Below are 27,567 nucleotides of genomic sequence, written 5' to 3'. Positions count from 1 at the left end.
ATAATAGTATTTCTAAAGTAATTTTAAGGATTAAATTAGGTTTCAAACTAATGCCCTATCCCCTAATTTTATTAAGATTACCCTTATACCTAATTGAAACCCTAACCCTAACTAAACCTACCCCCTACACACACACCACCGCCCCCTTTTCCCTTTCCCTCTCACGTAAAAACGTGACACACAGCAGCAGAGAAGGAGAGCTATGAACCAGAACGGAGAGGAAGGGAGGGAGCCGCGCCACCATCGCACTCTGTAATGCCCAGCTCATCGCCGCATCTTGCTGCTGCCATAGTCTTCGCGCAAACCAGAGGGAGAGAGAGACAAAGGAGAGTGTTGTGCGAGAGAGGAGAAGAAGATGCCATCGCATCCCGTTCTGTCGTCAGCGTCGTGGAGGTCCACGTCGCCGTTGTTAGACTCGTGCCACCCAGCACATTGAGCAAGAATGCATGAGGAGAGAGAAAGAGAGTCACAGTGAAGGATTGAGCCCGTCATTACCGTGCCTCCATCGCCGTTGATTTGCCACTGCTGCTCTTGTTAGAGGTCATCACCGTCACCAGAAAAGGGGAGAGCAAGTGAGAGTGATGACAAAGAAGGGGTTTCCACCGCTGCCGGAGCTCCTCGCTGTAAGTTTCTCCATTGGGAGATACTATCGGAGTTGCCGCTGGTTTGTTCATGGTTACTTTTTTGTGTAGGTTGCGTTCTGGTTATTCCATATCACATTTAGAGTTGTGGTTGTGGTTGTTGAAGTGATTTGGAGCTGTGGTTATGGCTGCCGCTGTTACGGGTTGAGAGAAAACAAAGTTTGTGCATAGTTAAGTCGCGATCGAGGTAGGGGCGCTTTTCTTAAACTTATTTTACTTTCAAGAATTGTTACAAGTCGATATTAATGAAAAAAATGTATTTTTATGCTTATGTAAGTCTTATGGATCGAATCGAATTATTTTGGATGAATAAAATTGTTTGCTCAATTGAGTTATTAATTGGTTGAGGTGGCTGGAAATTTGTGAGTCTTAATTGATTACGTGGAAGTTGGTTTAAATGGTAATTTACTGGATTGGTTATTTAAATTCTAGATTTCGTTCATTTTCTTGAGTTGAGTCTCTGTTGTTGTGATAATGGTTTATTGGGAGTGATTTAAATGTTTGAGAGATATTTGATTTGGTTTGGTCAGGACCCTTGAAGGGTGGTAAAGTCCGAATTTCAGAGGAGATGCTGCCGAAATTTTTATTAAAATTGATGATTTGGTTTGAAATGTTATTTAGAAAAGTTTAGATTCAAAAATTATATTATTTGATTTCAATTTATTAAGAAAAGAAATGAATGATGTTTTGAGTTTGAATTGTTAAGAAAAGAATTATATTTTGAGTTCGATTTAATATGGAAAGACTTATGCTTTTAGTTTGATTAAAGAATTATATTTTGAGGAAATTTTTAGTGAATTTAAATTAATTGAATTGGATTGCCAAAGAGAAATGATTTTTGAGTCTTTTGGGAAATTTTTACACTTGAGAATGAAGTCGGAAGTGAGTTTTATGCAACTAATTTTGAATCTACGAGTTATGCTTTTGGGAATCTCAAATGAAATTAAAGAATGGATTGTTGAAGTTGATTTGAGACTTTTGATTTAGTGAAAAGGAGTTTTACGAAAGAGAAATTGATTTGAATTATTTTTTAAAAAGAGATTTTGATATTTAAGACATCTGGACAGTATGTAAGGGTTGTAGTTCGTCCCACTTGTTCCGAATTAGTATTTGAGACATCTGGGCGGTACGCAAAGATTATGATTTGTCCCACTTACTCCGGGTTAGTATCTGAGACACCTGGACAGTACGCAAGAAATGTGGTTTGTCCCACTTACTCCGGGTTAATGATAAAGACACCTGGGCGGTACACAAGCTCCGGGTTAATGATTGAGACACTTGGGTAGTACGCAAGTATTGTGATTTATCCCATTTGCTCCTAGTTAATGATTGAGACACCTGGGTAGTATGCAAGGATTGTGGTTTGTCCCATTTTTTCTGGGTTAGTATTTGAAACGTTTGGGTATTACGCAAGGGTTGTGGTTTGTCCCACTTGCTTTGGGTTGAGTTTGTAAACACCTGCCTGGGTAGTATGCAAGGTCGTGACTCAATCCCACTTGCTTCGGGTTAAGAGGGTAGTATTCAAAAGCTGTGACATAGTCCCACTTGCTCCGTGTGGTGGTGTTCTATGTCTGGATTAGCTACCAGATGTGTCGGATTCTAACAATGTAACTGACACGTGAGCTCATGGCCAGGAAGACAGGTATGCATCATTGTATTTGTGTGTATTATTTTGGTGTGCATATTGTATTTGGCTTGTCTTTTGAATACTCGTACCTATATGTTAATTGAACTAATTGCATTAACTATCCTCTTTATTTGTGTATTTCTTGTATTGCTTTGTATGTGCTTGAACAACTGAGAGACCCCTCATGCTGCCGGTGGTAATACTGAGAGTTGTTCCTGATGTGGTACTGGTTGTAATTGTTCTCTGGTTGTATTTTCCTTGTACCGTTTGATGCTAGTAATTGATTCTGTTTTGAGACTGAGTTTTTATGCCGTATTGGATTATGGTATAGGATATTATTTGAGTTTTGAAATTCTTATAACTAAAGAAGTAAACTTTGAATTTTGGATAATTAATTGTTAATGATTTGAATAGATTCATAAGACGAGCGATAATCACTGTAGTTGAAATTAATTCTTTATTTTATACGTATCTTCTTATGATAATTCGTAAAAAACCTCTACTGAGAACTAGCGAGGACGATGTTCTCACATACTAGAAATTTTTCTTTTCAGGATGGACGAAGAGTTTCAGGAGTTCCTTTTTACGCATCTGATTGTGGTGCATATTATTGTGTATATATATATTATAGTTTTTTCTCGTCTTTATTATTATAATTTTGTAAGAGGGATAGGAGTTGTAATGATATGTATGCTTATACTATTTATAAGTTACTTGTATATGAAGTCTGGTATGTTTATATGTAAGTATATGTATATGAGGATTGTGATTAAATTTGATTATATATGTATGTTTGATTAAGAAAAAGTATCTTCTAGTTTTTCAAAGAAAACAGCGACGCGGTTTCGAGTCAAAGGCTCCTATTCTATTACTAAGCATATAGAAGTCATCATAATATTCTCACTATCAGAATGGCGCAGCCAAAAGCGTGACATTCTGATAATAAGGGTGTTACATCTAACACAACAAGCCAGCCGATACCCATCGTAGTACTCCTGCGTCGGCCGATAGTATAATCACAGCTGAATGGATATCCGGTATCCCTCTTGAAATCAAGCCCTCCACTGATCGTACCACTCACAAAGTTTGGTAAGCCACCAGATGTCCTCGCCCCATCCTGTGGTAGTAAGGAAGTTGTCAACGTTGACTGGGTCCCTTGGCACTGGTTGTTGAAGTGGCGCTTCAGCCAGTCGGCATGGTAGAATTCAATTATGTTGCAGCTGACGAGAAGGACAATAGACATCCATGTCCCCCACTCCGCCTTTTCCTTTAGGTATGGCGGGCACATATCCTGTAGTGCAGGGTCATCGTACGGCATCCACAGGAACTACAATGGACGTAGTGAAATAATGATGAGTAACAAGTGCTAAAAAAAGTTTGAGTTATCTATGCAAGTTAAACCAAACAAAAGGGTAACAAGCTTACCTCATCCCACAATAATTGATCCAACTCCTGACGTTATCCCAATACTTTTTGCTTGTGCTGGTCCCTACTCTGTTATGTCATGTCGATCAACTTGTAGACATTTACAAGAAATACCACGATTTAGTTAATTGCACATCATATTGAATTACAAAAACGAAGAATAGTAAAACCAAACTGAATAGTTACCTCGTAGCCATAGGGTACATTTAAACCTGTCGCTCAAGTGGATACCACTTAAGGAATCTCTGGTGTATCCAAGATACTAGCAGAGGAGTGCATCCTACAATGTCTGTGGTGGAGCAGTGTGCTGCAGAGCATATGAAATTGTACGTCCATGCTAACACCGCAGAACGACACCTCTGAAAGTCATCTAGTAGTGGGAGCCACCGGAGATGAACCTGAGTATTGGACTTATCAGTCATTAGGTACCCCCGATCATCAATAGCATGAAGCACCTTACGTACTGTCGAAGGATAGTTGGATCGTCAGTATCGGGCATCTGTCGAACACGCTCCCGAAGCCATGTCAGCTTCAGGGAGAAAGACTCCTTCCTCGCGCTCCCTGCTGCTGGACTGCAGGAGGTTTAGCACCGAGTAGCTACTCAACCAACTCCTAAGCCTAGGTCTCGTACCATGTATGGAAGTCACTAAAGCACCCACCCACAGGCTCTCCATTAGCATGTAGCCCGAGGTAGTACGCAACATCCTGCAGGGTGATGGTGCACTCACCCTACGGAAGGTAGAATGTGTGGGTCTTTGGACGCCAATGCTCCACAAATGCCGTGATTAAGGAGTTATCAAATACAAAATCCCTAAGTGGCAAAATATTACCGAAGCCAGCCTCCCTCGGGTAGGGGATAATGGTGTTCGTTGGTGAGAGTGTGTGACTCACTCACTTGAAAAGAAGTAGGCAAGGCCTCTGCTAAATAATAAAAAACCCGAATTAGAAATCTGTAAACTTATAACGCTATAAAAATTTCAAAGAAAACATTTCTACCAATAGACATCTATATAACAAATTAATTTGAATTATAAGTAAACATTTTAACAAATAACTACAAACATTTACATTATAAATTCATTTAAATAAAAATACTTACTTAAGTAATTAATAACTAAATTAATAAATGTCTATATAATCTAATTTAAATGAAAAATTACTTAAATAATTAATAATTAAATTAGGTTTAATTACTTTGCAGGTTCCTATAATTTCACCGAATTTTCAATTAAGTCCCTATACTTTTTTTTCTTTTCAATTGGGTCCCTATACATTATTTTTTTCAATTTAGTCCTTGTTAATATTAAACGTTAAAAAAATATTAGTGAATTATGAAATTACTTGTATACCCCTAGGGACCTAATTGGAAAAAAAAAGTATAAAGACCTAATTGAAAATTCGGAGAAATTATAAATATTCAATGAAAGATATTCCTATAATCCTTATTTAATGATTCTACGACATGAAAAATATTCCTATAATCCCTTTTATTTTATCACTATCATTCTTTTTCTTATTTATATACAAATTGTACCAAAAATACCTGCTCTTTATTTTTTTGACTTTTAAAATACCTTGTCTTAAGAATATAAAAAAGTAATGGATAAAATGAAACAGAAATAGTAGTAATAAGTATAATATAAAATTCAATTTCCATCACTCAAGTATTTATTATGACCAACATAATGAAAGAACTTGCATATGGCATATGGTAACAAGAACCACTAATAGAATAATAACTAAAATTATTTACAAAAACTTTCTATATAGTTCTTCAAACATGAGAATCAATTTGGCTGGCAAAAACTCCAAAGCAAGTATATTGAAGAAATGAATTTTTCTTATGGTAACAAGAATCATCAGAAAGAAATTTCTAAAGGCTGCTTGCTCTAGCATAAACAGATATTCCATCTTACTTGGATATGATCTTTGCCATTGCAACTGATGCCAAGTGACGCACAGGCCGTCGAGCACCAAAAGTGAGCAGGGAATATATGAAAATTGAAACTATAGTTCGGCTAATCACAGAGCGACCGCATCATACGAATAAAGCAATAAACTAATGCAACAAAATGCAGCTCGTTCTCAATATCAAACATTGCAAAATCATTCATGAATTCATATTTTATAACAAACTCATTATACTAAAAAAGGAAATTCAATCTGCAATAACCTAGTTTCAGCTTATATATACAAAATGATCTGGATGCACACAGTTAACGATGTTCACAGCAAAACTAATTCATATGTTAATTCACCAATTAATAAAATCTCTGTACATAAATATCTATATTGTAAACTATAAACTATTATATAAATAAATTCAGAAATCAATTCAAGAAATAGGTATTCAACCAATGCCATATTTTAAAAAAATTGACATATGCATAAACATGTTACATCAAAATTTAAAAGCTGAAAAAATCAATTTTAATGTCACCTATTTTGAGACAGATTGAGGAGAGACGCAGCGCGGCGAGGTCAGGCGAGGCGAAGCATGGCGAGGGATGGCAAGGGCTTGGACAGGCAAACAGCGCAGAAGACCGCAGAATAGAGCAACACAGAATAGACCAGCACAGAGAGAAGGAGGCGACGGATGGACGACTACCAAGCGTCCGCCGCAGATGACGACGGAGATGGATGAAGACGATGGACCGACGTAGGAGAAGGCAGTGGACACGATATCCAGAGAGCAACTTAGGCCTGGCTAGGTTTTTTTTCCTTAGGATAAAATGCCAACCAAGGATTCTTTTGATATTTTGGAAAAATATATGTATGTTCAACTAGCTACTCTAACCCAATTATAAGAATATTAATTTTTTAAATAGAATATTCTGTTATCTTAAACGTTATTTTCACGGTAGAAAATTAATTGAAAAGAAAAAAATATAGTGACCTAATTGAAAATTCGGTGAAACTATAAAGACCTACAGAGTAATTAAACCATTAAATTAATAAACGTCTATATAATTTAATTTAAATAAAATTATTTAGTTAAATAATTAATAACAACATTTATTTTCCATCTCCTTCGTAAGTTAGATTAAGTAAAAATATTTACTTAAATAACTAACAAGTACAACTTCAACTTAATAACTTAATTTAAGTAATAAAAAATTAAAAACAGAACCATTTACTTTAGTAAATAAAAACATAAATATTTTGTTAGTTAATTAATTTTACTAAAAATTTTTAACAACCTTAATTAATAACTAAAGTAATAAACATATGCTTAATAACTTAGATTAAAAAAAAACAAAGCTAACTAAATATTTAACTAACAAATCCATTTCAAATTATGTTTAACATTATATTTTATCATTTAAACTATTTATAACAATATATTCATTCGTCTAACATATACTACGTATTATTTCTATAAAAGTACTCTGAGTATGGCAACACATTTATGCTTTCACATAAACATAAAATAAAAAATAACACCAACCTCAAAGTCGGCTGCTCTAACAATGTGTCACTTCACGTTCAGTCAGTTGACGTCTGCATTGTAATTATTGGTACGCACCATAATCTTGAAGTAATTCCAAAATTTGATTAGAAAATTATAAAAGTGAGAGAAAAATTAAAGAAATGGGTGTAATAAACTGTAAACAGCCACAATGGATCGGACAAAATGCATATATATATATAGACATTTTTCGGTCTTATCTTATTTACAGTGTAAATGAAATAATACTATACATATCTCATTTGCACTGTAAACGAGATAAGAGCGTTACACATCACGTATACAAACGTGATATAGCCACGTCGTTACGTGTCTTATCTCGTTTACAGTGTAAACAATATACGTACAATATTATTTTGTTTATACTATAAATAAGATAAGAGATACTATATATTTTGCTAAAAATGTTTCAAATGATGTATTTTGATAAATAAAATATTTATTTTATTCATTTAAAAAAAAAATCCAAGCAGCAAAAGAAACAAAAATTATATTAATGCACAAAATGGCGGTAGTAGGTAACCGCCGTATGGAGCATAGCCATTAATACCTTCTTTGAGCCACTTGGTATGCATTTTGTCTAATCATATGTAGTGATTCATATAAAAATATGATGATGGTTAAAATATAAATATGTAGTATGAGAAAAAATGTTAACAAATTAACTTTTTAATATAAAAATTAAAAATTAATTTATTTTAATTGAAATATAAAAAAAATAAAAACCTCTTAATTACTTAACTTCAATAAGTTCAATTAAAAATATCAAATCATCCAGTTATTGTTAATTATGATCTATTTTATATAAAAAAATTCATAATAATTTAAATTTATGTTTTTTCTAAAAAAAAAAATTAGTTGATTACAATTGATTATTCTTAATTAATTACCTAACAGAATTATTTTCTCCGTAGCTATAAAGCCCAACAAGTAACTTAAAATAAACTCTGGATACAAAGATACTATATAGTCACATATAGAGATTATATTGGCATTCAGCCATGCATCAACGGCAATTTTGTTGTGCCCTTTAGAGAATTATATCTTTTCCTGCAGTTTGCGGATATGCATAATTATTTAGTGCATGGTGTTCAGATGTCGAGCATGAACTGGAAAATATCTTAACATTTAAATGTTAAAGCCGGCAGATGTTATCGATTTTCTATATCATCAAATCATTAATGAATAATCAATTATAGCCTTTGCGTATATAAAATTATTGCTATATCAACTGCTTATCTTCCAGTAAATCGATGAAAAATTCACAAATATTAGTAACAATACAATTATTTATTTTCTTATTTAATTTTTAAAAAGAAATAAATAACAATTTCTGATTATAAAAAATTGAGACACACGATATTGAGACATAATCTTTCGTAATTATAAAATTTTTGAAAATTAATCATAATAAATATTGTTAACACTTCAATTTTTTATAGTTAAAAATAGTTATTTATTCTATTAATTAAGAAAAGTGCACATAATATGCAATTATAAGAGAGCGGACTTATTACAAAGTCGGTGAATTGAACCAATAGAATTATAAGTGTGACACGGATTCAACATAAACTACTATTTTATTACATTATCATTCTCTTGTTTTCCCTATTAGTAAGAAAGCGATGAGAGAAAAAGATATTTGCATAACTATTTTTCTTTTTTCTTTTTTTAATTCGGGGTAATATATACTATTTCCATCATTGTTTGTGCATGAATTCTCTTCCATCTTATAAAAAAAATTTGAATTTGTCTCTTTCAGAATAGTACTTATTTTCTACCACGATTAATTAGAAGACAATTGACATTGGACTTTTGGCACATTAAATAACCACTAGTCACGCAATTGTATTTTACTGATTCTCTACATAATCTATATTATTCTATTAGCTGGGTGGTGATGGCTTTGCTAACAAGTGTTTGAAAAATGATAGGTTCTTGACCTTTCACAGTTAAGAAAGAAGACTATGTAGACATGCTTCCAATTATTTTCAAGGATTAGTTAGAACATCAATTTCTCCGACAAAACAGACATTAATATCACCTATCCCTAACAATATAGGGATGGATCCATACACATCAACGTTGTTGCGTTGGAAATGCTGTACAACTTAATAAACATATGTACAATGTAATTTTTCACTAATAAGTAATAATACATACTAATTTAGCCAGTGCAACAAGGGCTTATATCGATACTTACAAATTTTACTATTTTTTTATTATTTACCTAAAAATATCTTTATATAAAAAAATAATAAAAAATTATTAAATAATTTAATATATTTTACTTTTAGCGGCCATTTATTTTACTTTTAGCGGCAATAAAAATAACAATCAATACATTTACCGACAATTAGACATTAACCGTCTTATACTTTGTCGCTAAAAAATTTTGGTGGCAATTATAACATTTTTCGTAAAGACCTTTTTAATGGCCGCAAAAAGTATATAATTTTTAGCTGCCATTTTTTTGGCAATTTATATAGCCACCAAAAACAATTCTAATATTACAATATTATTCACTTTTAGTGACTATTACTATTGCCGCCAAAACCCATTTTACCGGCAATATATATTGCCACTAAAAATAATTCTAAAATTGTAATATTATTCACTTTTAGTTGCCATTACTATTGCGGCTAAAATCTTAAAATTTTTTTAATTATACTCACTCTTTTAGAAATAACCACCTATCATTTTTCTAAAATTTCAAATTATTTTTATCATTAATTATTATTATTATATATAATATAAATATACTAAAATTAATTATTACAAAATAAAATATTTCATTAAATTTAATTAAATATTTATACACAAAGTTAACTCCGCCTATGTTACACTTGCGGTACATAGCCGGTCCCAAGCCCGGATAAAGGAGGAGGGTTGTGTTAGGTCTTCGGCAACCAACGTAAAAATATAGCCGAACCCCCCATGACATGAATCAAAGACATTATTGCGCTAAAGCTAGGTCGTTACCCGGAAGTAACGCGCCGTATGGCTCGAGTACGGTGTCAAAGCAACCAATGTAAAAATATAGCCGAACCCCCCATGACATGAATCAAAGACATTATTGCGCTAAAGCTAGGTCGTTACCCGGAAGTAACGCGCCGTATGGCTCGAGTACGGTGTCAAAGCAAGAGCCGCTGCATCGGTGCCCGGATGTAGTGTTAAATGAGCAAGGGTTCTCGCGTTTTCGTGAACGGACGAGGGTAAATAAGCTAGTTCACAAAGGAAAAGGTAAAGGTCGAAGCGACAAAAGGTTGAGATTTGGGACATGGAACATAGGCACTCTAACAGGAAAGTCCATGGAGGTGGTGGATACCATGACAAGGAGGAAGATTAACATTATGTGCCTACAAGAAACGAAATGGGTTGGTGCAAAGGCTAGGGAGTTGGATTCTTCTGGTTTCAAACTTTGGTATACAGGAAAGGTGAAGAATAGGAATGGAGTTAGAATAATTGTGGATAAGCAGTGGAAGAAGGACGTAGTTGATGTCAAGAGGGTGGGAGATCGGATCATCTCTATCAAACTTGTGGTGGAGGGAGGTGCTTTTCATGTGATTAGCGCCTATGCACCGCAAGTGGGTTCGGACGAACAACACAAGATAAGGTTTTGGGAGGATCTAGAGAGTTTAGTTCAAGGCATATCTTTGGGAGATAAGATTTTCTTAGGAGGAGATTTAAATGGCCATGTTGGGAGAGAAGTGACTGGATATGGGAGTATTCACGGAGGCCATAGTTTCGGGGTGATCAATGCCGAGGGTAAAACTATTTTGGACTTTTCCTCAACTTTTGATCTTCTCATCGCAAATACATGTTTTAAAAAGAGAGACGAACATCTTATAACCTATAAGAGTGGCATGACAAGCTCTCAAATCGACTTCTTCTTGTTGAGGAGAGTCGACCGGAAATTTTGCATTAACTGTAAAATTATCCCGGGAGAGAGTTTGACAACACAACATAGGGTGCTCGTCATGGATTTTCGCGTTGAGCAAAAGTTGAGGAAAAGACATCATACGAAGAACCCAAGGACGAGGTGGTGGCGGATGAAAGGTGAGGAACAAAGAAGCTTCCTAAGACGGGTAGGAGAAAAGGCAAGGTGGGATGGGAATGGAAGCGCGGAAGAGATGTGGAGGAAGATGGCAGAAGTTATTAGAAGAACAGCAAAAGAAAGTTTTGGTGAATCTAAAGGAATAGGACCAAGAGACAAGGAGTCCTGGTGGTGGAATGCGAGTATACAAGAAAAGATAAAGATAAAAAGAGAATGCTTTAAAGAGTGATCTTTATGCCGCAATGCAGATAACTGGGAAAAATATAAGGCGGCTAAGAAAGAGACAAAAGTGGCTGTAAGTGAAGCAAGAACAAGAGCATATGAGGGTCTCTACCAGTCTTTGGATACGAAAGAAGGAGAAAAAGGTATATATAGAATTGCAAAGAGCCGGGAACGAAGAACGAGAAATTTGAATCAGGTTAAGTGCATAAAGGATAAGGATGGAGAGGTGTTGACTCAAGAGGAGAAGATTAATGAAAGGTGGAAGAGCTACTTCTACGAGTTATTTAACGAGGGACAGAAGACTCTTCCGAGCCTTGGTCGATTATGCACAAGGGAAGAAGATCAAAACTTTGACTACTATCGAAGGATTCGAGACTTTGAAGTAAAAGAGGCTCTAAAGCAGATGAAAAATGGCAGGGCAGTAGGACCTGATAATATCCCGATTGAGGTTTGGAAGGGTCTTGGAGGAAAAGGCATCAACTGGTTAACCAAGCTTTTTAATGAGATTTTAAGGTCAAAGAAGATGCCTGATGAGTGGAGAAAGAGCACCTTGGTACCTATCTACAAGAATAAGGGGGATATACAAAGTTGCGGAAATTATAGAGGGATTAAGCTTATGAGTCATACTATGAAGTTATGGGAAAGGGTGATAGAACGGAAGTTGAGAAAAGAGACACAAGTAACAGAGAACCAATTTGGATTTATGCCAGGCAGATCTACCACTGAAGCGATATACCTATTAAGAAGGATGATGGAGAGGTATCGTAGTAATAAAAGGGATCTACACATGGTGTTTATTGATTTGGAAAAAGCGTATGATAGGGTACCAAGGGAGGTCTTATGGAAGGTTTTAGAAAAGAGGAGAGTAAGGATCGCATATATTCGGACAATTAAAGACATGTATGATGGGGCCACAACTAGTGTGAAGACTCAAGGTGGTGTGACAGAGGAATTCCCTATTGGTATAGGATTACACCAGGGATCATCCTTAAGTCCATACCTTTTCACATTAGTTTTGGAAGTACTCACAGAGCACATCCAAGAGCCTGTGCCATGGTGCATGCTTTTTGCCGATGATATCGTCCTTATGGGAGAGTCAAGGGAAGACCTAAATAAGAAGTTGGAGTTATGGAGAGAAGCTCTAGAAGTGTATGGTCTGTGCATAAGCCGTAGCAAGACGGAATATATGGAATGTAAGTTCAGTCTGAGAAGGGAAAACTCCAATATAGAGGTGAAAATTGGAGAGAACACCTTACGAAAAGTTAAAAGTTTTAAGTATCTTGGGTGCATCATACAGGATAATGGAGAGATCGAACATGATGTAAATCATAGGATCCAAGCAGGTTGGTCAAAATGGCGAAGTGCATCTGGTTTTATATGCAACAAAAAAGTGCCTTTAAAACTTAAAGGTAAATTCTATCGCACCGCTATAAGACCGGCTATGCTGTATGGTACGGAGTGTTGGGCGGCTAAAGGAGAGCACGAACATAAGCTGAGTGTGGCAGAGATGAAGATGTTGAGATGGATGAGTGGTCACACGCGATTGGATAAAATAAGGAATGAAGATATAAGGGAGAGAGTTGGAGTAGCACCCATTGTGGAAAAGATGGTTGAATCGCGTCTCAGGTGGTTTGGACATGTGAGAAGAAGACCGATAGAACATCCAGTCAGGAGGGTGGATGAGATGGAAGATGGACAAAGGGCGAAAGGCAGAAGAAGACCTAAGAAGACCATCCATGAGGTGGTCAAACGAGATCTACATGTAAACGGTCTCTCTGTAGACATGATACATGACAGAGCACAATTGCGTCGTTTGATTCATGTAGCCGACCCCACTTAGTGGGACAAGGCTTTGTTGTTATTGTTGTATTTATACACAAAGTTCTCTTGAAAAGTAATAAAGCATAATATAAATTTAAACAACACAAATACTACAAATCTATGTTACATCAATGATTAGCACATAGTTAATGATCAAAAGAAAACAAATAGAGCCTAGCACAGATGCAATACAATAATACAGCAGAAAGAATAAAGCAAAGTTCCCAATTGCTCAATTATATGAGACCATTTATATATGGATTGCTCCGCTACAATTCGGCTCTTCAGTTTTGAGCCAGCTCTTTTTGCCTAATCAATTGAAAAGCAGCTTTAACAGAAAGATTATAAAAAGGATAATAAAAATCACTGACTTTCTTTTTACTTGGTTTCTACTTCAATTCTGTCCAAGTAAAAAATCAGTAAGGTATTCAACTAGGAACATCTAAATAACTAGTATTCAACCAGTCACCATGATAACACAAAAGCACCAAAAGGCAACAATTAAAACTCACAGGTGGCAGGAGCTGATCATTTAATCACCTCCATTGGTGACTGTATATGATACAAGTCTTATGCCTTTGCACCCATGTCAGATTAACAAGGTCTTGCATTGCAGGTGCAGTTTCATTCCATGAACACATTTTTAATAAGGATCGTTAGCCTCAAACTAGTTGTGCTTGTACCTGAAAAAAAATTTGAATGAGATATTGAAAGCAAGTATAAATCAGGATGCAGAAAAACTACCAACGTTAGAAAGAAGTTAATACTTTATGCCGCTTATCTCATCCCTCTCTCAATACAACATACAAATAAGAGTCTTTTTATCGGTATATTGATACCGAAACTAAAGTCTGAGATAAGAAGGAACTGACCATCCCTGAAACTCCTCCCAGTAGGAAAGGTCTTCTTCCAACTTTATCGACAACGGCGACAGCAGTTCCGGTCATAATCAACTAGAACACAAACATAACAAATAAGTTGCAACAGAACATATAAACTGACTGGATAGGAGAAGATGCTCATAAATTTGGCAAGAAAACAGAAAAGGGCAAGCAAGAGCAGTGAAAACAAGGACAAGGACAATGGGAACAAGTTGTAACATGATTTTTCTTTGTTTTCCCTTTTCTCTTGTTGTAAATGTGTCGCATTGCATTGTATAGATGGGAAAATGAGAAGAGTTTGTTTCTTAACAACAATTGATTCCAAAAGAGTATGAACTGCTTTTGAATAGACAAACATGGCTCTTTCATTTGACAAAATGCAATCAATTGAAAAAGAAAATACTGAAGGGAGTGCCAATCTAATATTTTAAAACTTCAAATCTATAAAAAAATTTCTCTCCCGTTTTAACAAAAGAAGCAACATTAAGACACAAACTTATGGATACAGCATGAAGATACAGTTAGCTCATTGTACAGTAACAGAGCAAGAGAAGAGTTACAGAAAAATGACAATTGACAAAGCTTGAACAATAACTTCATACCCAATCCAGCAATTTTGCATTTTTTAGAAAACATTCACCCACATCTTACTAATAAAACTGACAAAAAGTTTCCTTGCTAACTAAGTTGTTCAGGTATTGCAAACATAAGGGGAAAAAATCTACCTTGAAAATCCAAGGAGAATAGAGACTCGGGTTGCATCAGATGCAGCGGAGAATCCCGCACTCTACCTACTGAAAATGGGTTACAGTTTCATCAAACTTCCACTAGTGACAGGTAATAAATAGATCATATGAATGTGTTATATAATACCTGAAGGATTGATCCAGCATAGTAAAGCACACTTGGTTGCCCTGTGATCTGTCACAAATTTCAGTCTACATTGTGAATACAATGAAAATCTGGGAAGTATGATGACTTTTACTATTTTATTTGAGCAGTTGCTATACCTGTTGAAACAAGACCAACCCTGCACCAATGGTAAGGGCTTTCAAGCATTTTCCTCTGAACATTTCTCCAAAATTAACCTCTTTTTCTTCACCCACATAAGCAAACACAGCCAGAATTTCATCCACTTGCCGATGAGCTGAGTCATCAACAGCTTGACCTCGAAGACGGCACAGACAATGAATTGCGGTGCTTTTCAAATTCTCTCCATCCCCTTTTCCCTGTATAGCACATAAAAGTAGCCATCTAGGAGAAGCTGGGAGCCAACACATTCCAATTCCCATTATTACTGCCAAAGGACTACTAACTCCATACATATAGCGCCACCCAGCTACCGTGTCTACCAGAAGGCTAACGATTCCATAACCTGCCTGCACAAATGATATTTGACCATTTTCTATATTACCAACTAAGTATAGAAAGGTTTTTGATAGATTATTATTACTCAGGAAGCCATAATAGTAGGAGTATTGAAAGTTCTACAACTTACCACCATCCCAAGTACTATAAAGAACTCTTTCAGAGAAATCAGTAGTCCACGTATTGATGACGGGGCCGTCTCAGCAATGTACATTGGAGCAGCATGCATTGCCTAGAAAAGATAACCGTCTATTATTTAGATAACAAACTCTTTAAGAGTGCCATTAACATGCAAAATAACCATTTTCCCACTTTTATCTCTTCCTTGCAAGGAGACTCATATATGAAGTCTAAGGACCAATGTAAGTGGAGGTAAGTATATGAATGCCCTAATAATAAATTCCACCAGCGAAATTTAATGATTCAAACCAAATCTTTTTTTTTTCAAAAAAAAAAAGGTTTAATACATTCCTATAGAATATTAGACTTGAATTATGATAGAATAAGATCTATGACTGAATATGTTTGGTGTACTATCACGATTTCGCTTGAAAATGTAGAAGTGTACTTATTCCTATTGCAGTATATATATAGTGCTCAATGCTAAAAGGCTTCTATCCTAAAGCAAGTATTGAAGCTAAGTTCTAAGCAATGTGTCTCATAGATATAGTTTCTCTGAGATTATATTCTTCCAACGAATTCAGTAAATTATATTCTCTACCCATTTGGTCATACACCCTTCTAAGGCATTAGGTGCTGGTGCAGGCCCAAAGATCATTTACTTTTGTATATGACAATAGTAAATCCTACACCTCAAATTGCCTAGATGGTTTTTCTACCCTGATAAAGCAGAAATTAATAGATATAAACTTAGATGTATCAGTTTGGTAAAAAAGAACATACCAATCCAATTCCTATACCATAAACAAATCTTCCTATCACCAATATAGGAAGATTTGGAGCAAGTGCTATTACGAGTGCTCCGACAAGATATAACAATGCCGCTGAAACCAGCTTCCTTCTTCTACCTAAAATTGAAGTTTGTCATAAACTTCCCCAGGAAAGGCGATATATAAAATGATAACCAGTTAGAGGGATAATTACCTAGGAAGTCAGCAACATTGAAGGCCAAAACAGAACCAATTAAGGCACCATATAATGATCCACTAGTCTGCAAAAGACATCAAAATCAAATACCTAATGTTATGTTCAAGATAAATAATAATAAAAATGTACCAAAAACAAGGATCAAATTATAATTATAATAGAAACAAACTGTAGCCATAACCTAAGAAAGAACAAATTTAATTCAAACTTACAACAAGACCAACAAGAACAAATTATAATTATAATAGAAACAAACTGTAGCCACCGATCAAAAGAAGGTGCAGTGTTAGGCTCTTCTTTAGCTTTGTTAGCCATGAAGGACCATGAAGGAGAACAAATTCAGCAACCTGCTGCAAGCCCATTTGAAACAACAAGTTTGAAGTGAATTAAATTGAATTCCTTTCAAAATAAATAAATTAGGTAATTAAAGATTATAATATTATATCCTAATGTCAGGAATATATGAAAAATTAAGAAACACATAATTCAATTATATTGTTAATTTTGGTGCCCTGAAAAGAAAGATCAACCCAATTAGAAGTAACAAACATGTATTAAAAAGATGAGATGAATCAAACGGCAAGCTAATTTACAATTTTACATTAAAATATATCCCAAAGCATTTTGTGCTCAGCAGTTTATTACTCATATTCAGCTTAAAAGCTTCAACACAAGAAGTATAATTAATAGTTGAGAATAGTATGTAAATCTCTATCATCAACAACATTATTAGGCTCACCATCTTGGAAAAGAAATTTTGTTACCTTATATCAATAGCCTCAAGTAACACACTAAGATAATTAGAACCTAACACCTGAAATAGGAATCTTGTTAGTTTAAGATATCTGAAAATGGAATATAATAAAGATCCATACTTGAACTTTTTCTACTGTACGAACATCTAGGAATAAGCTGAAATATTCAAATTCTATAGAGCAACTAATCTGGAAGCAGCAAGAACCATTGCCTACGTCAAAGCAAACCATATATAAGTCATTCACAAATAGTGAAGCACGGGAAAATATTCAAATCATATACTACAAGTTCTAGTTTAACTTGTATTGTCCATCCACCTCAAATTCTATAGAGCATTCGCTACAAGTAGTATATGTTTTCCTAATTGGATCTGTGAGTGTCAAAAAATTGGAAATATAACATATGAAGTACTAATAGAACTTTTAAAATTAATAGAAGTAAAGAAAACAATAGATAAAAGGTGATAAGGAAAATCAAGATACCTCATATGGTGCCTTCCTAGTACTAACAACATCATTTTCATTGAAAAATGGGGATAACTCTTAAATCCAATAGTGAGTGCACAGTGTCTAAAAGTTGTTTTCTGAAACCTGCATCCCTAAAGAAGCCATCATTCACAAGAAGTTGGGATGAAGTCACATCAAGCTGCACCAACCAAATCATAATATATCAGCATCAATAATCAATAACTAAGGAGGAAATTATATTATATGAGATTAATCAAAGAAACACTAGTTAATACATTCTTGAATATGCATAAGGATATACCAAAGAGAGATAGTTATAGATATAAAGATATTAGGAATCTATATTATAGGTTCAAATGCTTAAGCACCTGGAGGAAGAGAGATAGTTATAGATATAAAGATATTAGGAATCTATATTATAGGTTCAAATGCTTAAGCACCTGGAGGAACATGATATCATAGAGAGAAATAAGACTACTCTGCTCAATGGCTGCACATGCTTTTCCATCGAATTCACCTTGTGGCTTTTCAAGATCTGAAAAACTGCATAATAATTAATTCAATCGGTTATTTTAGGGTTAAGATTTTCTTGCTTGCTCTCTTAAAATCAACCTCATCTAAACATAAAATCCCTTAAATCTCATTGAGGCCAAACCCTAACTAAACAATTAGAAGCATGCTCAGATTGTGCTAATAAAGAAACTTGAGTAATTTATTGAAACTCAATCGATTCTCTTATGTCTGATATATGAAAATATCATTCTACAAATTCATGTAAGAAAAGCGTGAACCTGCTATTGACCAAAGAAAATATGGAGGATCGAAGAGACATGTTGACCTCTTCAAAGAGCGATACAGAGCTAATAAAACAAATTTCTTGATGAGAGAGAGAGAGCACGCGCGATAGAGAGCTCGAAGAGGCATGTTGATCTCGGAGAGAGAGAGAGAGCGCGCTCAAAGACACGACAATCGAGCGAGCAACCTTCGCGACGGCGACGCCACGGGGTCAATGCTTCCGTCATGCGACGGCGATGAGAAGAGGAGTGATGAGAACTGAGAAGACATCGGCGATGAGAAAAATACGACGGCACCCACTGTCTGTTTCCGCCGGCGGTGATAGAATCCTCTACTGGAGGAGAAGAGTTCGGCAATGAGGGATGGTGATGGTGGCTGGGTTTAGGGTTAGGTTTCTCAGCGAGAGAAAGGGGTGAGTCTTCTTCTTTCTGTACAATTGAGCTATTGTTATCAAGGTTCTGAGAACCGGACCGGTCATTGAACCGTTTTAGTTATTGGTTTATTGGTTTATTGGTCCAACCGTGGTTTAACCAGAAAAACCATTTTAAAATAAAATAATAAATATATTATAAATAAACATTTTAAAATATAATTACAGTTTAACATAAATCTTAAAATATCTTCCAAATCTAAAAATGTCATCAACCAAAGCCATATAATCTTTATCAAAATATACTAATAAAACTAAAATTAAGCATAGGATTACAAGTCATCATCTAGATTTTCAATAATACAAAATATTAAACAATTCTGATTCCAATGAATCGAAATAGAAATTGAAACTCTATATTGGCTAAACTATGTCTCATAACCCTCTAGAAGTTTCATAATGAAAGAATGAGCATTGGCTACTCTTGCAGCTTATTCAATCTCAACTTGGTCAGCATTAGATCTTTCTAAAAGTATGTTTTCTCTAATTGTTGTCGCAAACAAAGCCAGTTTTTGGCTCACTAGTCCTATTTGCTGCCTCAACCATTTTAGCCTCAAACTCTTATCATTCCTATCTAGCAAAACTTGTCCTACACAAAATTTCTTCAATTAATTAGTGTCACATAACATACCATGCCATATCATATGCTCTTTAATTAACATGCATAACTTCAGTTCCAGATTTTTTAACAAGCAAGTAAACTACATACTAAACAAAAATAGTTTTCTAGCAGAGAAAGAGCTGCTTGGCTTTTAGCAGAGAGCTTGGCCAAAATGGTTGTGTGAATGGCTCCAATGACAGCTATCAAAGGAACTACAACAAGAGTGACCAGTGCTAATTGCCACACAGCACCAAATCCCACAGCAAACCCACAAATAAATGTGCAAAAGTAGTGAAAAAATTATCCATGTCTTACTAATAATGAGAACAGAAAAACTCAATCTCTTGAACTCAATAATTACTTTAGTTATCCAACTAAATAATTGCATCACAGTTATCATAAACTGATTTCAAAGCCTAGAAGCAGAGTGAAATTAAATACATGAAGCATATAATAAATCTAAAGATCACCAATTGCAAATTTTTTAATAAGAACAGAAGTTAAGAACAATGAAAAATGGAGAAAGATTCAACAGTTTTCAACCCAATTTTAACAAAGCTCATCACAATCATTAACAACAATAAAAAGCATTGAAAGAACAGTGAATCAGTAACACAGGCAGTGCAAATTTAAAATTTAAAAGCTATCAATTTAAAATTTATCATCAAATACAATCAGAAAGCAAAGCCAATCAACCAAGCACTGAATGAGCATTCTGTTCTGATTATGTGACTGGGAAGCAACAAATTCAGCAATAAATTCAAGTTACAGCAACAAAAACAGAATAGAAAATCGTTTATGGTTTCTATTGTATATTGGAAATTTTGCTATTAATTGTTTATGATTTCAGCAAAAACACAACGCAGCAGCAGTAGCACAGTGGAGCCACAAAACACACAACAGCACACCAGAAGCCAGAAGCCAGAAGCCAGAAGCCACAGCAGAAAGCCAAAGCCAAAGAAAATCAATGATTTCAACAAAAACACAAAACCCTATCATCATTGAATGATTTGTTGATTCCAGAACAGTGAGTCACATAATAAAACGAAAACGAAGAACAAAGGCACACCAAAGCTACTAACCTTCGAGAGGGCGACGGCGACAAGACGACGGCGAGCAGGACGAATCCGATGGAGGATGAGCGCCGAGCGAGGAAGAAGACAGCGAACATGGGGTTTGACTTGGATAACGCCAACAGTACGAAGAGAGACTCCTTGGTGACAAACCCCTGACTGTACAGATGGCGACAAACAACAGTGACAAACAACAGCGAAAAGATCAAAGACTTGGAGAACTCCTCTGACTGACGCACGAAGACTTGAGGAGACCAGCCCCTGACTGTGACGGACGGCTGCAAACACGGCTCCTCCCTGCGACGGTGGTGGCGGCTAGGGTTTTTCCCTGGTTGAGGCCGAGCGTGTTCTGCTCGAAGGAATAAGAAGGAGATGGTGAAGCGCGTTTTGTTTCTCCCCTTAAGCGCGAAACTGCGCCGTTTTATTCAAACCGGGTGGTTCCAGTTCCGGTTTGACCGGCCAGTCTTCGACCGGTTTAATGGTTTACATCTGGTTTTATAATTTTCGGTTTTAGGCATCAGACCAAACTGTTTATGTCTCTGGTTCACAGTTGAACCGGTCGGATCGGCCAGTCTGGTCCTATTTTCAGAACATTGATTGTTATAAAAAAATTTATTTTGATAAAAATATACCAGCCATAGCATTATGGCCACTAAAAATTTTTCACTTAAAGTAATTCTTTTTATATTTTTACTGGCAATAATAATAAGGGTAAACTATTATTTTGGTCCCCTACGTTTGGGGTGAATTCTGTTTTAGTCCCCAACGTTTAAACTGTTCTATTTAAATCCAAAAAAGTTTTGATTTGCATCAATCAGGTCCTTCCGTTAAGTGGGTGTCAAATTATTGACGGCGTGTCCGACGTGGCAAGGGAGAGGTGACAGTGGTTAATAGACGTGTAAGCCTTCCCGCCTTTGGACATAACGCATGCTGCTTACCCTGACTCTTCTTCTTCTTCTTCTTGTGAAGCACGAAACGCAAACAAAAAGCCACAAACCCTATCGCTCGTCACTGAAGGCTTGCGATTCGCAGCCAGATAAGTGACATTGTTGTTCAGTAACGTTAAAGGTCCACAGCAGCAGTGAATTTGAAACCTTTGTATTCCGTTATCAAATCTTTTGAACCTATTTGGTTTTCATCTTAATGCATGTTGATATGTAATGATGTATGTTGATGTGTGATTGTTTTGTTTTATAGTTTCATATTCGTTTCTTGTTTTGTTTTGGAAGTTTTTATTTTGCCCTAGTGATTTTATTTATGCATTTCTGTTGTTGTTGATCAATGTGAGAATTTTATGAAGTGTATTGTGTTTGTGTAACAGATTGTTCGAAAAATGAGTTATTTTAGTGTCAAAATACACCATGGGGGGAAGTTTGGGTTTGATGGTGAACCTTTATACTATGTGGGGGGTGAGACTTCGATAGTGGACTACTATAATGAAGATAGGTGGAGTAGTTCAAGGCTATGGAGATAGTGCTCGAACAGGGATATGTGGTAGAAAACATCACTGCAATGTGGTATAAGTCTCTGAAAGATGAAACAGATGTAGGGTTGAGGATGCTTCACACAGACAAGGATGCCGTGGACATGGCTAGAATTGGAATGAGGGACAACATGGTGGAGCTTTTTGTTGTTCACAAAGATGCTGCTACTACTAGGAAAGGCTACACTATTGAGGAAGTTGAAGACATAGATGGTGGTGAGGCTGCTGCACCCACTGCAGACATTGTTGGGTCTGGTCCAATTATGTTGCACAAGGCCCAATCATTTTCTTAGGTCAAGGTGGGTAAGAAGCCCAAGGTGGTGATAAAAGCCCAGAATGATGTGCTGGAGGATGGTGATGAAGAGAGGTCAGATTTTTCAGGTGATGATAAATCTGAGGATGATGACTACCGGCCAGGAAATAATGATGAGGGGGACAGTGATGAACAATAGAGTGAAAATAGCTCTGGAGATAGTGATCTGGAGGTTGCATTTAATGACAGCTATAATGATCGGAATGGTGATGGGGGTTTGTATGATGTTGAAGTCACAACTACAAAAGATCCCCAAATGCTGAAACAGAGTGTTCCAACTGAGAGAGAACAAGAAGAGCACAGTGGCAGTGTTAATAAGGGTAAGGAGCAAGTGGTGGCTGCTGGATTAAGGGATGAGGATGATGGGTATGAGAGTGAGGGGTTGTGGGATGTCCTTAAAAGTGATGATGAAGGAGATCCCTTGTTGAGGAGGTATCCGTTGTATAAGAGTTTGAAGAATATGAAGGAGTATAAATGGGAGGTTGGGACAATGTATGTAGATAGGAATGCTTTTAATAAGGAATGTGTAACGAGCTATGCTGTGCACAGTGGCAGAGGAGTATGGTTCTCAAAGTGTGATAGCCATAGGTGCAAAGCTGTTTGCAAAGAAGGTTGCAAGTGGTTTGCTTACCGCCATAAGATGAAGAGAGAGGATACATGGCAACTGACCAGCTGTTACAAAAAACACACATGCTCTAAGGCAACCAAGATTGGTATAATGAGTTCTCAGTGGCTAAGTAAGGCTTTTATGAAGAAGATCTGTGAAAACCCGAAAATCAAGTTGAGAAGTTTGATAAAGAAGGCTCATAGCAAGTGGAATGTGGATCTCATAATGACCAAAGCTGCCAGAGTGAAGCAGCAAGCCCTATATGAAATTAATGGTACTTATGGAGAGCAATATAGGAGGATTCATGACTATGCTGCGGAGTTACTGAGGTCTAATCCAAGTTCCACTGTTCAGATACAAATGGAGAGACCTCCTGAATTTTAGCTAGAGACACCAACTCCTGGTACGGACATGAGACCATGATTTCAGAGGATCTATATCTGCCTGGATGCTTGTAAACGGAGTTTCATGGTGTGCAGACCCATGATCGGCCTTGATGGATGCTTCATCAAGACTCCATATGGAGGTCAACTTCTAATAGCCATTGGATGGGACCCCAATGATCAGATTTTGCCAATTGCCTATGCTGTTGTTGAAGCAAAGACGAAAGACTTGTGGAGATGGTTTTTGTTGAATCTGTGTGATGATTTGGGAGTTGATAAAATCAGATAGTGTACATTCATGAGCGACCAACAAAAGGTAACTATCAACCTAAACTTGTATAATTAATTCTATCTTTAATTCATGTTGTGCTATTATTGACTGGTGATGTTTTTAAATTCTGCTTCAAATGGATTGATCCTAACCTTTGATGAGTTGCTGCCTGGCATAGACCACAGGTTTTGTGTCAGGCACTTATATAGCAACTTCAGAAAAAGGTTCCCAGGTGTTCAGCTAAAGATGATGATGTGGAAGGCTGCAAAGGCAACATATGTCCAGGAATGGGAAAGGAGTGATGCGTGAGCATCTTGTCTATCTTTTTCTAGTGAATTTGCATCTAATTTGTTGAGTTTAATGAATTAATTATATTTTAGCCACAATGGATGCTATTTTGAGTTTTGTGCAATTTTATTTATTTCAGGTAGCATTCGGCAGAATTTGAAACACAAGAATCAAAGGAGATGGCTGCGAGGAGCGACACGCACGCGTGCCTGACGCGTGTGCGTGAATTGGAGGTATCCGTGGCGACGCGTACGCGTGACTGACACGTACGCGTGAATTGAAGATTTGCTCAGCGACACGTCCGCGTGACCGACACGTCCGCGTGACCGACGCGTCCGCGCGACTTTCGAAGAAGACCAGCGACGCGTACGCGTGACTGACGCGTACGCGTGACGTGCGCGATCTGCAAAATTTACAGAAATCACTGGCGTGGATTTTGGGCCACGTTTTGACCCAGTTTCTGACCCAGAAAACACAAATTGGAAGCTGCAGAATGGACAAACAAGTGGTCCCCACCCATCAGCTGAAGACTTGATAATTAATTCAAATTTAAATTCAAATATTAATTTTGAGGAAAATATATTATTTTTAATTTTAGAGAATTAGATTTTAAAATTTATTAGGAATAGTTATAAATAGGAACTCTGTACATTGAGACACGGTACACAATTTTTACCAGAACCCTTATTTTTCTCTAAACCATGAGCAACTAATCCTTCATTGTTAAGGTTAGGAGCTCTATCTATTTTCATGGATTGATTCGTTTGATCTTTTTAATTTAATTCATGTCTTGATTTATATTTCAATAATTGTTTTCGTTCTTTATTTTATGAATATGGGTGGAACGGAAGTATGACCCATGTTCTAATTGAGTTCTTGTAAAACTTGAAAAAGCTCTTTATTTGAACAACAACTTGAAAACATATTATACTGAATTTCTAATTGTTTGTATTTAACGGGATACGTGACATATAATCCCCTTATTTGTGGATAATTAGGATTCTTTTGGCATATAAACTAGAAATTGATCATCACCCTCTAATTTGAATTAATTGACCAAGGAATTGGCAATTAATGAATTTTAGAGGAGACTAGGAAGGTCTAAGGAATTAGGGTCTAGTCACATATAGTTTGCCATGAAATTAAATCGTGCATGATTAAATTAATTAGTAATAAAAGTTAATCCGGAAATTAGATAACTCTGAAACCTTAACTGCTTTCTCAAATATTTTATTCCCAAATCATTGATGCTTGCTTTCTGAAATTCTTAAAGTACTGTTTAATGCTCTTTGAATATCTCAAAATCATTTTCTGCTTGCCTAACTAATCCTATCAAACGCTATTGTTGCTTGATCCATCAATCCTCGTGGGATCGACCCTTACTCACGTAAGGTATTACTTGGTACGACCCGGTGCACTTGCCGGTACGTTTGTGAGTTATAAAATACCGCACCAAGTTTTTTGCCGCCGTTGGCGGGGATTGACTATGATTAACAACTATTAGTTGTTTGATTGCTTAGATTAGGCGTTTTATTTTTTATTATTTTATTAAAAATCTATTTTTAAAAATATTTTCGAAATTTTTTTTAAATAAATAAATAGCATCAATGTTTTTCTTAATTTTTGAAATTAAGTTTGGTGTTACCTATTTATTATTTATTTTATTTAGTATTTTTTATTATTATTTTACACAGATTACCTCACGGGGAATTTTCTACACTCTGACATAAAAATTCCCATCTTTTCTTGTTTTCTGCTTGTTTATGCGCAGGAACAGAGACAAAGAACATCTTTTAGACCTTGATCCTGAACTTGAAAGGACTTTCAGGCGGCGTTTACAACAAGCAAGGCTTTACAAGGCTGCAGAATCCACTATGGATCCGAATAATACTGATAATGCCAATGGGGCAAACCCGAATGGGAATGAGCAACAAAGGAGAGTGCTTGGCTCTTACTCTTCTCCTACTGCAGATCTTTATGGAAAAAGCATCGTGGTGCCTCCTATTGCTGCGAACAACTTTGAGTTGAAGCCTCAACTGGTCACCTTGGTGCAACAAAACTGCCAGTATCATGGTCTTCCCCTCGAAGACCCAAATCAATTTATTTCTAGTTTTCTGCAAATTTGTGATAATGTGAAGACAAATGGAGTAAACCCAGATGTGTACAAACTCATGCTCTTCCCGTTTGCTCTAAGGGATGGAGCAAAGCTATGGCTAGATTTCCAACCCAAGGAGAGTTTGGATACTTCGAACAAGGTAGTTACTGAGTTTCTCACAAAATTTTTCCCACCAAAGAAGCTGACTAAGCTTAGGATGGAGGTTCAGACCTTCAGACAGAAGGATGGTGAGACTCTGTATGAAGCTTGGGAGAGATACAAGCTATTGACTAGCCAATGCCCTCCAGACATGTTCTTCAAATGGACTCAACTAGACATCTTTTATGAAGGCTTGGGTGAAATGTCCAAGATGTGCTTAGATAATTTTGCAGGAGGTCTATTGCACAAGAAGAAGACACCAGAGGAGACTATTGAGCTTATTAAATTGGTTGCTAGCAACAAATATTTATACTCATCTAACAGGAATCCTATGAACTCTGAGGTTCCTCAGAAGAAAGGTGTCATGGAAGTGGAAGCTCTTAATGTTATTCGTGCTCAGAACAAGCTTATGTCTCAGCAAATAAATCTGCTTACTCAACACATGGGTGACATACAAGTCTCAGCTATCAACACCCAAAATCCACCTCAAGAGATCTCTTATGACATGGCAGGACATTTAGCGCAAAATGACAACTATGATTATGCTCAATCCTCTTCTGAACAAGTTAATTACATGGAGAGTGGTTCTAAAAATCCCAATAATGACCCCTATTCTCAGACATACAATCAAGGATGGAGAAATCACCCAAATTTTGGGTGGAGGGACCAACCCCAAAGACCTCAGAATTTCAACAATAACTCTCAAGGCGGTTTCCAACAGAACAGCTACAATAACCGTCAATCTCAACCTCAGCAAGCTAACTCTAAATCCAAGGAAGATTCTAATTGGGAGATGATGAGGAGTTTTATGCAGGAAACCAGAGCCTCCATTAGAAACTTGGAAGTGCAAATGGGCCAGCTGAGCAAACAAATACCTGAGAGGTCTGCAAGTGCATTTCCAAGTGATACAGTGGTAAACCCAAGAGAAGACTGCAAGGTTATTCAATTGAGAAGTGGTAAAACAGCTGGATCTGAGACAAGGGCCAATGAAGAGCTAGTTGAAAAGAAAGCTCCAGAGGAGAAAAAGGAAGAAGTGGAGCACGCCCCCCCCAAAGCGTGCAGACAACCCATTCCCTGACTCTTTAGATACGTATCCTACATTGCCAAAGGCTCCTGAATACAAGCCAAAAATGCCATATCCTCAGAGACTTCAGAAGGCTTCAAAAGAAAAGCAGTTCTCTAAATTTTTAGATGTCTTCAAGAAGCTACAGATCAACATTCCCTTTGC

The 27,567-nt window shown here is 36.3% G+C and overlaps 1 protein-coding gene and 1 non-coding gene across 51 annotated transcripts; both read right to left on the bottom strand.

The window, feature by feature from the left end:
• Positions 1-13,473: 13,473 nt before the first annotated feature.
• Positions 13,474-21,139, bottom strand: LOC112709346 (D-xylose-proton symporter-like 2). 50 transcript variants are annotated; one of them, XM_072203261.1, is made up of 14 exons: positions 20,750-21,139; positions 18,633-19,064; positions 18,282-18,384; positions 17,857-18,019; positions 17,383-17,432; positions 16,616-16,965; positions 16,415-16,539; positions 15,642-15,743; positions 15,154-15,522; positions 15,017-15,064; positions 14,869-14,937; positions 14,135-14,215; positions 13,775-13,945; positions 13,474-13,571 (listed from the first exon to the last, which is right to left on the bottom strand). In XM_072203261.1, the coding sequence occupies exons 8-11, from the start codon at positions 15,738-15,740 to the stop codon at positions 14,935-14,937; spliced, it is 519 nt and encodes a 172-aa protein (XP_072059362.1). In that variant the 5' UTR covers positions 15,741-15,743; positions 16,415-16,539; positions 16,616-16,965; positions 17,383-17,432; positions 17,857-18,019; positions 18,282-18,384; positions 18,633-19,064; positions 20,750-21,139; the 3' UTR covers positions 13,474-13,571; positions 13,775-13,945; positions 14,135-14,215; positions 14,869-14,934. The 50 variants fall into 50 exon arrangements, with proteins under 50 accessions (XP_072059362.1, XP_072059360.1, XP_072059361.1 ...); XM_072203259.1 differs by lacking the exon at positions 18,633-19,064 and having other exon boundaries at positions 16,616-16,682; positions 16,831-16,968; XM_072203260.1 differs by lacking the exon at positions 18,633-19,064 and having other exon boundaries at positions 16,616-16,682; positions 16,884-16,965.
• A 5,249-nt stretch (positions 21,140-26,388) lies between these two features.
• Positions 26,389-26,495, bottom strand: LOC112714209 (small nucleolar RNA R71). Its single transcript, XR_003159164.1, has one exon. It is a non-coding gene; the product is annotated as a small nucleolar RNA R71 (small nucleolar RNA).
• Between the last annotated feature and the right edge of the window lie 1,072 nt (positions 26,496-27,567).

This window comes from Arachis hypogaea, chromosome 9 (assembly GCF_003086295.3).
Source record: "Arachis hypogaea cultivar Tifrunner chromosome 9, arahy.Tifrunner.gnm2.J5K5, whole genome shotgun sequence".
NCBI classification, from domain to species: Eukaryota; Viridiplantae; Streptophyta; class Magnoliopsida; order Fabales; family Fabaceae; genus Arachis; species Arachis hypogaea.
This window is presented reverse-complemented; position numbering and strand designations above follow the sequence as displayed.

Bases quoted from the DNA above. Each gene is read 5' to 3' on its own strand.
- LOC112709346 (XM_072203235.1), bottom strand. From the start codon at position 15,740: ATGCATGCTGCTCCAATGTACATTGCTGAGACGGCCCCGTCATCAATA. The intron at 15,523-15,641 runs GTAAGTTGTAGA...TCATTTGTGCAG, and splicing joins TTATAGTACTTGGGATGGTG to GCAGGTTATGGAATCGTTAG. The intron at 15,065-15,153 runs GTATAGCAACTG...AATTTGTGACAG, and splicing joins GGTTGGTCTTGTTTCAACAG to ATCACAGGGCAACCAAGTGT.